Below are 13,669 nucleotides of genomic sequence, written 5' to 3'. Positions count from 1 at the left end.
AGACACAGGAGAGCACAAGCATCAGCTGCACCAAATTACAGTACAGGCATAGATATCAAACATGGCTCAACCCTATGGGTGAGACACACCAGCCTGTTCACACACACAGTCAAAGTGGTGTGAGGGGTGGCTGTAGCGATAGTGATTAAGCCTTCCTTACCCTGAGTACTGAGACCAGCTGTGGCGTTTCTCTCACAGAGGCTGGACTGATCAATGCTGGTAGTGACCTGCAGAGAGGAGCACATGGACAGACAGACAGACAGACAGACAGACAGACAGACAGACAGACAGACAGACAGACAGACAGACAGACAGACAGACACATGATTAGTTCTTACAGTTAACAAAGGTGACACACATTTCCAAAGGGATAGTGAGTGAGGAAACCAAATAAATCTGCCATTAGTGAAACCCTTGTTAAAGATGAGGAACAGGTGGGAAAGGCAGAGAATCCTTTTGGAGAACATCTGTCAGAGGCTGCTGCTTCTTCCCGACACATCTGGCAACCATGTGCTCAGTACCACACTCTGGCCAGTAGAGAGCTCTCTAAGCACACATCACCCACTCCACATCAGGAATTCCATTGACATTTTAGAGGTGGTGAACTGTCACTGTAATGTGGTTTTCTTAAATAATTGAATGCTTATTATGTTATGCATTAGGTGTGCTTGTTTTCTCATCCCATCATGATGAGTATTTCTAAATCATAGCAGTGAATATGGAAAAGGATAATCAGGGTCTTAGAAGCATGTAACGCTGTGTCATGTCTGTAGTACCATTTAATATAAAGTATGTTCCAATACAATACCTCTGTCTTACCGTTCATAAGCTGCAGTCACCTGTACAAACTGATCATTTCAGGTCCATACCTCTATTCTTGTCAACCTGCAAGAGGTGAGCGACTAGAATGTCTATTCAGGGGGAATCTAGATCCCTCCTATTGCAGCTGCTCCCCTATGAGGCATACATCTAACAGTAGCCAGTCCCCTGAGGTGCTTTCCCCTGCATCAACACTTCAAAGGCATGTACTTCAGGTGAGAAAACTCTATATTGATTTGACCTTATTCACAGAATCTTTGTTAGAAGATCATTTTCAGGAGATCTGTGCAGAGCTCTAAAAGAGGAAGGGAAGCCTTTTGGTATTACATTTTAGAGAAAATAATATATTTTGCTCTAAAATGTTGGTGCACCAATGTCTCTTAAAATATCAAAGGGACACAAAAGGCACTCTTTTTGTGGAATGACCCAGCTTTGATATAGATTCGATTCCTATGTCTTTGTCTCCTGTGGTTTCCCTTCACTGTCATGTAAGAGACATAAGCCCTTGTCTGTCTTAGGAGAGCCATAAAGCACCACTCAGCCCTAAACAGATGACTGCGCCAATGATTGAATGGTTCAGCTAGCATTCAATTGCACTCCCTGTTGCACACAACAAGCTTCAATCCCCCCTGTCACAAGGGGATGTATGGCTGATTTAAGATGAAATCGTCAACCCTGTTACAGTCAACCCTGTTACTATATTTGGCACTTATAGGCAATTACTATAAAAAAAAATTTTAATTTAACCTCAAGAGAATGGAAAACATGTTTTTTTAGGAAGTTGAACATGTGCTCTTAATGACAATATTAAAATTAGATGAAATCAAATGTTATTTTCTTTACCAAGTTCCACTTCTCAAAAGGTACCCAATTGGTGGAACGACTCAACTGCATTCAACAGGAAACCAACTATATTTCTTGAAGAAGTGACATCTCACATTTTCTCCAGGTGGACAACAATAGTACCTCCATGATTGAGTTCAAAGGAAAAACAGGATGTTACGTTAAACTCATCAAACTGAAATCTATACCCGCTCTGATGGAACTCAAATCCTTCTGTTCACCTGATTTATAATTCCTCACAATCAAATGTCGACCGCATTATCTACCAAGAGAATTCTCTTAGATTATAATCACAGCCATATATATTCCCCCCCAAGCTCTGAACGAACTTTATTTGACTCTTTGCAAACTGGAATCCATACATCCTGAGGCTGCATTCATTGTAGCTGGGGATTTTAACAAGGCTAATCTGAAAACAAGACTCCCTAAATTGTATCAGCATATCAATTGCGTAACCAGGGCTGGCAAAACCTTGGATCATTGTTATTCTAACTTCCGCGACGCATATAAGGCCCTGCCCCGCCCTCCTTTCGGAAAAGCTGACCGCGACTCCATTTTGCTGATCCCTGCCTACAGACAGAAACTAAAACAAGAAGCTCCCACGCTGAGGTCTGTCCAACGCTGGTCCGACCAAGCTGATTCCACACTCCAAGACTGCTTCCATCACGTGGACTGGGACATGTTTCGTATTGCGTCAGACAACAACATTGACGAATACGCTGATTCGGTGTGCGAGTTCATTAGAACATGCGTTGAAGATGTCGTTCCTATAGCAACGATTAAAACATTCCCAAACCAGAAACCGTGGATTGATGGCAGCATTGGTGTGGAACTGAAAGCACGAACCACTGCTTTTAATCAGGGCAAGGTGACTGGTAACATGACCGAATACAAACAGTGCAGCTATTCCCTCCGCAAGGCTATCAAACAAGCTAAGCGTCAGTATAGAGACAAAGTAGAATCTCAATTCAACGGCTCAGACAGTCAATCACGGACTACAAAAACGAAACCAGCCCAGTCACGGACAAGGATGTCTTGCTCCCAGGCAGACTAAATAACTTTTTTGCCCGCTTTGAGGACAATACCATGCCACTGACACGGCCTGCAACGAAAACATGCGGACTCTCCTTCACTGCAGCTGAGGTGAGTAAAACATTTAAACGTGTTAACCCTCGCAAGGCTGCAGGCCCAGACGGCATCCCCAGCCGCGCCCTCAGAGCATGCGCAGACCAGCTGGCTGGAGTGTTTACGGACATATTCAATCAATCCCTATACCAGTCTGCTGTTCCCACATGCTTCAAGAGGGCCACCATTGTTCCTGTTCCCAAGAAAGCTAAGGTAACTGAGCTAAACGACTACCGCCCCGTAGCACTCACTTCCGTCATCATGAAGTGCTTTGAGAGACTAGTCAAGGACCATATCACCTCCACCCTACCTGACACCTTAGACCCACTCCAATTTGCTTACCGCCCAAATAGGTCCACAGACGATGCAATCTCAACCACACTGCACACTGCCCTAACCCATCTGGACAAGAGGAATACCTATGTGAGGATGCTGTTCATCGACTACAGCTCGGCATTTAACACCATAGTACCCTCCTAGCTCGTCATCAAGCTCGAGACCCTGGGTCTCGACCCCGCCCTGTGCAACTGGGTACTGGACTTCCTGACGGGCCGCCCCCAGGTGGTGAGGGTAGGCAACAACATCTCCACCCCACTGATCCTCAACACTGGGGCCCCACAAGGGTGCGTTCTGAGCCCTCTCCTATACTCCCTGTTCACCCACGACTGCGTGGCCACGCACGCCTCCAACTCAATCATCAAGTTTGCGGATGACACAACAGTGGTAGGCTTGATTACCAACAACGATGAGACGGCCTACAGGGAGGAGGTGAGGGCCCTCGGAGTGTGGTGTCGGGAAAATAACCTCACACTCAACGTCAACAAAACTAAGGAGATGATTGTGGACTTCAGGAAACAGCAGAGGGAACACCCCCCTATCCACATCGATGGAACAGTAGTGGAGAGGGTAGTAAGTTTTAAGTTCCTCGGCATATACATCACAGACAAACTGAATTGGTCCACTCACACAGACAGCATTGTGAAGAAGGCGCAGCAGCGCCTCTTCAACCTCAGGAGGCTGAAGAAATTCGGCTTGTCACCAAAAGCACTCACAAACTTCTACAGATGCACAATCGAGAGCATCCTGGCGGGCTGTATCACCGCCTGGTACGGCAACTGCTCCGCCCACAACCGTAAGGCTCTCCAGAGGGTAGTGAGGTCTGCACAACGCATCACCGGGGCAAACTACCTGCCCTCCAGGACACCTACACCACCCGATGTTACAGGAAGGCCATAAAGATCATCAAGGACAACAACCACCCGAGCCACTGCCTGTTCACCCCGCTATCATCCAGAAGGCGAGGTCAGTACAGGTGCATCAAAGCTGGGACCGAGAGACTGAAAAACAGCTTCTATCTCAAGGCCATCAGACTGTTAAACAGCAACCACTAACATTGAGTGGCTGCAGCCAACACACTGACTCAACTCCAGCCACTTTAATAATGGGAATTGATGTAAAATATATCACTAGCCACTTTAAACAATGCTACCTAATATAATGTTTACATACCCTACATTATTCATCTCATATGTATACGTATATACTGTACTCTATATCATTTTTTTTTGACCTTTATTTAACCAGGCAAGTCAGTTAAGAACAAATTCTTATTTTCAATGACGGCCTGGGAACAGTGGGCAGAACGACAGATTTGTACCTTGCCAGCTCGGGGGTTTGAACTCGCAACCTTCCGGTTACTAGTCCAACACTAACCACTAGGCTACCCTGCCGCCCCATCATCTACTGCATCCTTATGTAATACATGTATCACTAGCCACTTTAACTATGCCACTTTGTTTACATACTCATCTCATATGTACAGTGCCTTGCGAAAGTATTCGGCCCCCTTGAACTTTGCGACCATTTGCCACATTTCAGGCTTCAAACATAAAGATATAAAACTGTATTTTTTTGTGAAGAATCAACAACAAGTGGGACACAATCATGAAGTGGAACGACATTTATTGGATATTTCAAACTTTTTTAACAAATCAAAAACTGAAAAATTGGGCGTGCAAAATTATTCAGCCCCCTTAAGTTAATACTTTGTAGCGCCACCTTTTGCTGCGATTACAGCTGTAAGTCGCTTGGGGTATGTCTCTATCAGTTTTGCACATCGAGAGACTGAATTTTTTTCCCATTCCTCCTTGCAAAACAGCTCGAGCTCAGTGAGGTTGGATGGAGAGCATTTGTGAACAGCAGTTTTCAGTTCTTTCCACAGATTCTCGATTTGATTCAGGTCTGGACTTTGACTTGGCCATTCTAACACCTGGATATGTTTATTTTTGAACCATTCCATTGTAGATTTTGCTTTATGTTTTGGATCATTGTCTTGTTGGAAGACAAATCTCCGTCCCAGTCTCAGGTCTTTTGCAGACTCCATCAGGTTTTCTTCCAGAATGGTCCTGTATTTGGCTCCATCCATCTTCCCATCAATTTTAACCATCTTCCCTGTCCCTGCTGAAGAAAAGCAGGCCCAAACCATGATGCTGCCACCACCATGTTTGACATTGGGGATGGTGTGTTCAGGGTTATGAGCTGTGTTGCTTTTACGCCAAACATAACGTTTTGCATTGTTGCCAAAAAGTTCAATTTTGGTTTCATCTGACCAGAGCACCTTCTTCCACATGTTTGGTGTGTCTCCCAGGTGGCTTGTGGCAAACTTTAAACAACACTTTTTATGGATATCTTTGGCTTTAAATGGCTTTCTTCTTGCCACTCTTCCATAAAGGCCAGATTTGTGCAATATACGACTGATTGTTGTCCTATGGACAGAGTCTCCCACCTCAGCTGTTGATCTCTGTAGTTCATCCAGAGTGATCATGGGCCTCTTGGCTGCATCTCTGATCAGTCTTTTCCTTGTATGAGCTGAAAGTTTAGAGGGACGACCAGGTCTTGGTAGATTTGCAGTGGTCTGATACTCCTTCCATTTCATTATTATCGCTTGCACAGTGCTCCTTGGGATGTTTAAAGCTTGGGAAATCTTTTTGTTTCCAAATCCGGCTTTAAACTTCTTCACAACAGTATCTCGGACCTGCCTGGTGTGTTCCTTGTTCTTCATGATGCTCTCTGCGCTTTTAACGGACCTCTGAGACTATCACAGTGCAGGTGCATTTATACGGAGACTTGATTACACACAGGTGGATTGTATTTTTCATCATTAGTCATTTAGATCAACATTGGATCATTCAGAGATCCTCACTGAACTTCTGGAGAGAGTTTGCTGCACTGAAAGTAAAGGGGCTGAATAATTTTGCACGCCCAATTTTTCAGTTTTTGATTTGTTAAAAAAGTTTGAAATATCCAATAAATGTCGTTCCACTTCATGATTGTGTCCCACTTGTTGTTGATTCTTCACAAAAAAATACATTTTATATCTTTATGTTTGAAGCCTGAAATGTGGCAAAAGGTCGCAAAGTTCAAGGGGGCCGAATACTTTCGCAAGGCACTGTATATACTGTACTCGATACCATCTACTGTACCTTGCCTATGATGCTCTGTAACATCACTCATTCATATATCCTTATGTACATATTCTTCATCCCCTTACACTTGTGTATAAGACAGTAGTTTTGGAATTGTTAGTTAGATTACTTGTTGGTTATTACTGCATTGTCGGAACTAGAAGCACAAGCATTTCGCTACACTCGCATTAACATCTGCTAACCATGTGTATGTGACAAATAAAATTTGATTTGATGTTCTACCAGACAAGATGTGTCTTCTGTATCTCATCTAAATTAGACTTTTTCCATCAAACCTATAGTACACTCGGAAAGTATTCAGACCCCTTGACTTTTTCCACATTTTGTTAGGTTACAGCCTTATTCTAAAATCGATTAAATAAATTGTTTTCCTCATCAATCCACACACAATACCCCACGACAAAGCAAAAGCAGGTTCTGAAACTTTTGCAAATATATTGTTGAAGCCGGAAGTTTACATATACCTTAGCTAAATACATTTAAACTCAGTTTTTCGCAATTCCTGACATTTAATCCTAGTAAATATTCCCTGTCTTAGGTCAGTTAGGATCACCACTTTATTTTAAGAATGTGAAATGTCAGAATAATAGTAAAGTAATTTATTTCAGCTTTGATTTCTTTCATCGCATTCCCAGTGGGTCAGAAGTTTACATACACTCAATTAGTATTTGGTAGCATTGTCTTTAACTTGGTTAAAACGTTTCAGGTAGCCTTCCACAAGCTTCCCAAAATAAGTTGGGTGAATTTTGCCCCATTCCCCCGAACAGAGCTGGTGTAACTGAGTCAGGTTTGTAGGCCTCCTTGCTGGCACATGCTTTTTCAGTTCTGCCCACACATTTTCTACAGGATTGAGGTCAAGGGCTTTGTGATGGCCACTCCAATACCTTGACTTTGTTGTCCTTAAGCCATTTTGCCACAACTTAGAAGGTATGCTTGGTGTCATTGTCCATTTGGAAGACCCATTTGCGACCAAGCTTTAACTTCCTGACTGATGTCTTGAGATGTTGTTTCAATATATCCACGTAATTTTCCTCATCATGATGATTTTGTGAAGTGCACTAGTCCCTCCTGCAGCAAAGCACCCCCACAACATGATGCTGCCACCACCGTGCTTCACGGTTGGTATGGTGTTGTTCGGCTTGCAAGCCTCCCACCTTTGTCCTCCAAACATAACAATGGTCATTATGGCCAAACAGTTCTATTTTTGTTTCATCAGACCAGAGGACATTTCTCCAAAAAGTACGATCTTTGTCCCCATGTGCAGTTGCAAACCTTAGTCTGGCTTTTTTATGCGGGTTTTGTACCCGTGGCTTCTTCCTTGCTCAGCGGCCTTTCTGGTTGTGTAGATATAGGACTCGTTTTACTGTGGATGTAGATACTTTTGTACCTGTTTCCTCCAACATCTTCACAAGGTCCATTGCTGTTGTTCTGGGATTGATTTGCACTTTTCTCACCAAAGTACATTCATCTCTAGGAGACAGAACATGTCTCCTTCCTGAGCAGTATGACGGCTGCGTGGTCCCATGGTGTTTATACTTGCATACTATTGTTTGTACAGATGAACATGGTACCTTCAGGCATTTGGAAATTGCTCCTAAGGATGAACCAAACTTGTGGAGATCTACAATTTTTTTCTGAATTCTTGGCTGATTTCTTTTGATTTTCCCATGATGTCAAGCAAAGAGGCACTGAGTTTTGAAGCTAGACCTTGAACTACATCCACAGGTACACCTCCAATTGACTAAAATTATGTCAATTGGCCTATCAGAAGCCTCTAAAGCCATGACATCATTTTCTGGAATTTTCCAAGCTGTTTAAAGGCACAATCAACTTAGTGTATGTAAACTTCTGACCCACTGGAATTGTGATACAGTGAATTATAAGTGAAATAATCTGTCTGTAAACAACAGTTGTAAAAATGACCTGTGTCTTGCACAAAGTAGATGTCCTAACCGACTTGCCAAAACTATAGTTTGTTAACAAGAAATTTGTGGAGTGGTTGAAAACAAGTTTTAATGACTCCAACCTAAGTGTATGTAAACATCCGACTTCAACTGCATATAAAAAAAACATATACCTTATTTACATAAGTATTCAAACCTTTTGCTATGAGATTAGAAATTGAGCTCAGGTGCATCCTGTCTCCATTGATCATCCTTGAGATGTCCTTGATTGGAGTCCACTTGTGATAAATTAAATTGATTGGACATGATTTGGAAAGGCACACACCGGTCTATATAAGGTCCAACAGTGGACAGTTCATGTCAGAGAAGGAAAAAGCCATGAGGTTAAAGGAGATGTCTGTAGAGCTCCGAGACAGGATTGTGTCGAGGCACCAATCTGGGGAAGGGTTCCAAAAAAATTCTGCAGCATTGAAGGTCCCCAAGAACACAGTGGCCTCCATCATTCTTAAATGGAAGAAGTTTGGAACCACCAAGGCCCTTCTTAGAGCTGGCAGCCCGGCCAAACTGAGCAATCCGGGGAGAAGGGCCTTGGTCAGGGAGGTGGCCAAGAACCCGATGGTCACTCTGACAGCGCTCCAGAGTTCCTCTGTGGAGATGGGGGGACCTTCTGGAGGACAACCATATCTGCCCATCTCTGTAGCACTCCACCAATCAGGCCTTCATGGTAGAGTGGCCAAACGGAAGCTACTCCTCAGTAAAAGGCACATGACAGCCCGCTTGGACTTTGCCAAAAGGCACCTAAAAACTCTCAGACCATGAAAAATAAGATTCTCTGGTTTGATGAAACCAAGATTGAACTCTTTTGCCTGAATGTCAAGCGTGACATTTGGAGGAAACCTGGCACCATCCCAATGGCAAAGCATGGTGGTGGCAGCATCATGCTGTGGGGATGTTTTTCAGCAGCAGGGACTGGGAGACTAGTCAGGATCAAGGGAAAGATGAACAGAGAAAAGTACATCCTTGATGAAAACCTGCTCCATAGCGCTCAGGATCTCGGACTGGGGCGAAGGTTCACCTTCCAACAGGACAATGGCCCTAAGCGCACAACCAAGACATCGCAGGAGTGGCTTCGGGACAAGTCTCTGAATGTACTTGAAGGGCCAAGCCCGATCCCTGCAAAGACCTGAAAATAGCTGTGCATTGACTCTCCCCATCCAACTGGAAAAAGCTTGAGAGGATCTGCAGAGAAGAATGGGAGAAACTCCCCAAATACAGGTGTGCCAAGCTTGTAGCGTCATACCCAAGAAGACTCGAGGCTGTAATCGCTGCTGCCAAAGGTTCTTCAACAAAGTACTGAGTAAAGGGTCTGGATACTTATGTAAATGAATGTGATATTTCAGTTTTTTATTTTTAATACATTTGCAAAAAAAAAATATCTAAAAACCTGTTTTTGCTTTGTTATTGTGTGGTATTGTGTGTAGATTGATGAGGGGGGGGGGGACTATTTCATCCAATTTAAAATAAGGCTGAAATGTAACAAAATATGGAAAAAGTCAAAGGGTCTGAATACTTTCTGAATGCACTGTATGTGTGTGCTGCTGCCTTAGGGGAGGCCTTATGAGGTCAGCAGTGAATTGGGTCATCTGCATAAGGAAATGTTACACGTCTTTATTATTTGTCCTTTATTAGAGCCTGTGGCAGCAATTTACACAGAGAGAGAGAGGAGCATAAAATCCTCTCACCTCACTAATCCTCAACCCAAATAGAAACATCATCTGAGTTTCTAACTGGCTAGCTTCTCTCTGTGTACTTCTCCTTCTCTCTTTGTGATCTCATACAACAACTTCTTCTGAAGCCAAAATGCCTTTCTTAGCACTCTCCTTTGTAGTTGTGTTCTTACAATGTGCATGTAAACAGGGACGTATTCAACAGTGAGAGGGGTTCTAAACTACTCTGACTGTGAATAGACAACGTGTAATGTTAGAAAGAGGCTGGCTAGTACACTGGTCTTTTATGGGGGAAGGATGGTAGTGATACTCACCTGACTGGCATGGGTCTGCCCCATCCCCAACCCCACCACAGACTCATATGACGGGGGCAACTCAGAGGGGTAGAGTGTCCCAGGGCTGTTGATGGGCACTCCATAGATGGTACTGAACGGGGAGTGTGGAAAGTCCAGATGTAGACTTCTGAATGTGAGAAACATTAGGGAGGAAAGGTGTGAGGAGAGAAATAATAATAATATCGTCTTCTTCCTCAATCCAGCAACACTTCAATTTTGAGTAAACAAACACATTCAATTGGTTGAGAGGCACATTGTTTTTCATGTGGTGTTAATTAAAAATATCTCACCCATGCAAGAGCCGAGCCATCTTTTTTAATTAAAACCCATTCTCCTGTGAAGTGGCAGAGTATAAAATACAACTTGAGTGTCTGAATTAATCATCCAGCGCATGATGATGTCATGACATGTTTCTGCCCTCAGCTAGGGGACTCTACAAAGGCTTCCTCTGCATGTTTCTATTTACAGCCTAACTGACAAGGACACATGACATCTAGCCAAGCAGCTGGATCAGCATGCCTTCAAAGATGTGGAAATGGAACTGACTCTCCTATACCAAGTGGAAGGAGATCAATGGCACATTTACACAAGGCCATGGACGTTACTTGACCAGTGCTCCTGAACAAAGCACTACAACATTCTGAGTCTGTACTGAGCATTGTGAGTGGCTTGGCTCAAGGGCTCCACAGAATTTGTGTTAAACACTCAACAAAGCTTACTTAGTGTCCAATAAGCTTTCTCTACCCTTAACCATGTTCTGAACACCTCAAAAACAAAGGTCATGTGGTGTGGTAAGAAGAATGCCCCTCTCCCCACAGGTGTGATTACTACCTCTGATGGTTTAGAGCTTGAGGTAGTATGAGGTGACAAGTACTTGGGAGTATGGCTAGATGGTACACTGTCCTTCTCTCAGCACATATCAAAGCTGCAGGTTAAAATTAAATCTATACTTGGTTTCCTCTATTGTAATCGCTCCTCTTTCACCCCAGCTGCCAAACTAACCCTGATTCAGAAGACCATCCTACCCATGCTAGATTTTGGAGACATAATTTATAGATCGGCAAGTCAGGGTGCTCTCGAGCGGCTAGGTGTTCTTTACTATTCGGCCATCAGATTTGCAACAAATACTCAAACGGGAGAGTTTTATTCAAAGACTCAATCATGGACACTGTGGCTGCTTTGTGTGATGTATTGTTGTCTCTACCATCTTTTCCTTTGTGCTGTTGTCTGTGCCCAATAATGTGTGTACTATGTTTACTGCTGCTACCATGTTGTGTTGCTACCATGTTGTTATGTTGTGTTGCTACCATGCTGTGTTGTCATGTGTTGCTGCCTTGCTATGTTGTTGTCTTAGGTCTTTCTTTATGTAGTGTTGTGTTGTCTCTCTTGCCGTGATGTGTGTTTTGTCCTATATTTATATTGTATTTATTTTAATTTTTAATCCCAGCCCCCGTCCCTGCAGTAGGCATTTTCCTTTTTGGTAGGCTGTCATTGTAAGTAAGAATTTGTTCTTAACTGACTTGCCTAGTTGAATAAAGTTTAAATAAATAAAATATTTAAATAAATGTCAAACTTGCTCTAGCCACTTACAATATATATATTTAATCAAACATATGTGTTTAGTTTAAACTCTGCCATCAATCACTAAAATAAAATATGATTCTGGGCCAGGATAAAACCAAATAATCAAACTAGGAGTTGTATCAAACCGAGCCTCATTGTGAACCAAGCTTCCCTAAAACGGGAAGCCCGGGGAAGTTCCATGGCAAAAAGTAGCTAAAGAGGGGAGGGAACCAGGTGTAAATCACAGTGCAAAACACGCCTACACGGGCAACCAGGAGAGATTAATCAAACCCCCTCAGTGCGTAAAGACAAAAAAAAAAAAGATAAAACAAGCACTGGGTGGTGACAAAACATTTTAGAACTTTTGCATCACCCTGGTTTTTACAGCATTTCTCTGTTTCGGGATGAGATAAAGCTGCAGCAAGAGAGGAAAAATGGTCTACAATGCTGGCCATTTCAATATTTCTTATTTTGAAGTTTCTGGAGTGATATTTGGGTGTGCAGACTTGCATGAGCCCCAGGAAAAGAAGTAGCTAGTCACAATGAGGTTCACTTTGACAAAAGTCAGTTAACCTTGTAAGCTACCTAGGTATAACTAGCTACAGTTACCTACTAGTTCAATTTCTCTCAGGATTATAAAGGCAACAAAATGTTAATTTAAAAAAAGAATATTATTGACCTAAAGGGTTAGCCCAGTATCTAACTTATTCAGGGTCAGTGATACATAAAGCAACCATAGTACTGTCTATCCCCCTCCATCTCAACTCTGGACCTCGAAGCCAATTCCACTGCTTTTATTGTTCCCCTTTAATCAGGGACTAATTTAGACCTGGGACACCAGGTGGATGCAATTAGTTATCAGGTAGAAGAGAAAACCAGCAGACTCCAAACCTCGTAGGGTAAGAGTTGAATACGCCTGGTCTGTCTACTATGGGAACAACGGCTACCTTTTTGCAAGCAACATTGCTAAAATGAATAAAATAAAATGAACCTTAAAATATGTTACCTCTAATTCTCATAGCCTAACTTTCATACTGTACCTAAATTACAAGGGTTGGATTTTTATAATTTTGTCAGCACTCAACCTGGTCTGAGCATTTTGTATTATATTGTACGTAAATCCGTGACGCTTCATTTAGTATGATATGTTACGTTTAGCATGGTATTCATTTGTGGATTTCCATCACCCATTTCGTATGATATATTATGAATTACAATTCATATTATATGTTACAAATTTGCAAAATGTACAATATGTTACGAATTTGCAAAATGTACAATATGTTATGAATTTGCAAAACGTATGATATGTCATGAATTCTAGTTCGGTGGCTAACGTTAGCTAGGCTACGGGTTAAGGTTAAGCATTAATGTCAGTGCTTAATTTGAGCTGGAACAGGATCTGGCACCTCTCCGTTCCTCTTTCCGGAACCTATTTGGACAGATCCGGTACCTCTTGTGGCATGAAAAATAAGTGTAACTTTTAGCAATGTAAAAATTCTAATAAAAGTGATCAAAGTTAATTTGAGTTGCCTCTTCGCTAATTGTCCTGCTTTAATTGTTTTTCCACCATTCATTTTTCCCATAGGAGATTTTAGAAACAGTTCAAATAAGGGCTGTGTTTCGTGTAGGCTTACCCAGGCATGATGTTTTGATAACTGTAAATCTCTCTAGGACAAGGTGATTTTGTATTTATTATATTTTTTCTCCCTTTTTCTCCCCAATTTCATGTTATCCAATTGGTAGTTACAGACTTGTCCCATCGCTGCAACTCCCGTACGGACTCGGGAGAGACGAACGTCGAGAGCCATGCGTCCTCCGAAACACGACCCTGCTAAGTCACACTGCATCTTGACACACTGCCCACT

At 42.6% G+C, this 13,669-nt stretch overlaps 1 protein-coding gene across 1 annotated transcript in view; it reads right to left on the bottom strand.

The window, feature by feature from the left end:
• Positions 1 to 13,669, bottom strand: part of fam189a1 (family with sequence similarity 189 member A1) — a 141,030-nt gene that overhangs the window by 2,314 nt on the left and 125,047 nt on the right. Inside the window, exons 7-8 of the mRNA XM_064977240.1 lie at positions 10,218 to 10,365; positions 161 to 227 (exon numbers count right to left, since the gene is read on the bottom strand). Of these exons, the coding sequence (XP_064833312.1) occupies positions 161 to 227; positions 10,218 to 10,365 (215 nt within the window). The remainder of the gene's footprint in view (positions 1 to 160; positions 228 to 10,217; positions 10,366 to 13,669) is intronic.

Source organism: Oncorhynchus masou, chromosome 1 (assembly GCF_036934945.1).
Source record: "Oncorhynchus masou masou isolate Uvic2021 chromosome 1, UVic_Omas_1.1, whole genome shotgun sequence".
Lineage (NCBI taxonomy): Eukaryota > Metazoa > Chordata > Actinopteri > Salmoniformes > Salmonidae > Oncorhynchus > Oncorhynchus masou.
Note: the sequence above shows the minus strand (reverse complement) of the source record. Positions and strands in the feature narration are given on the sequence as shown.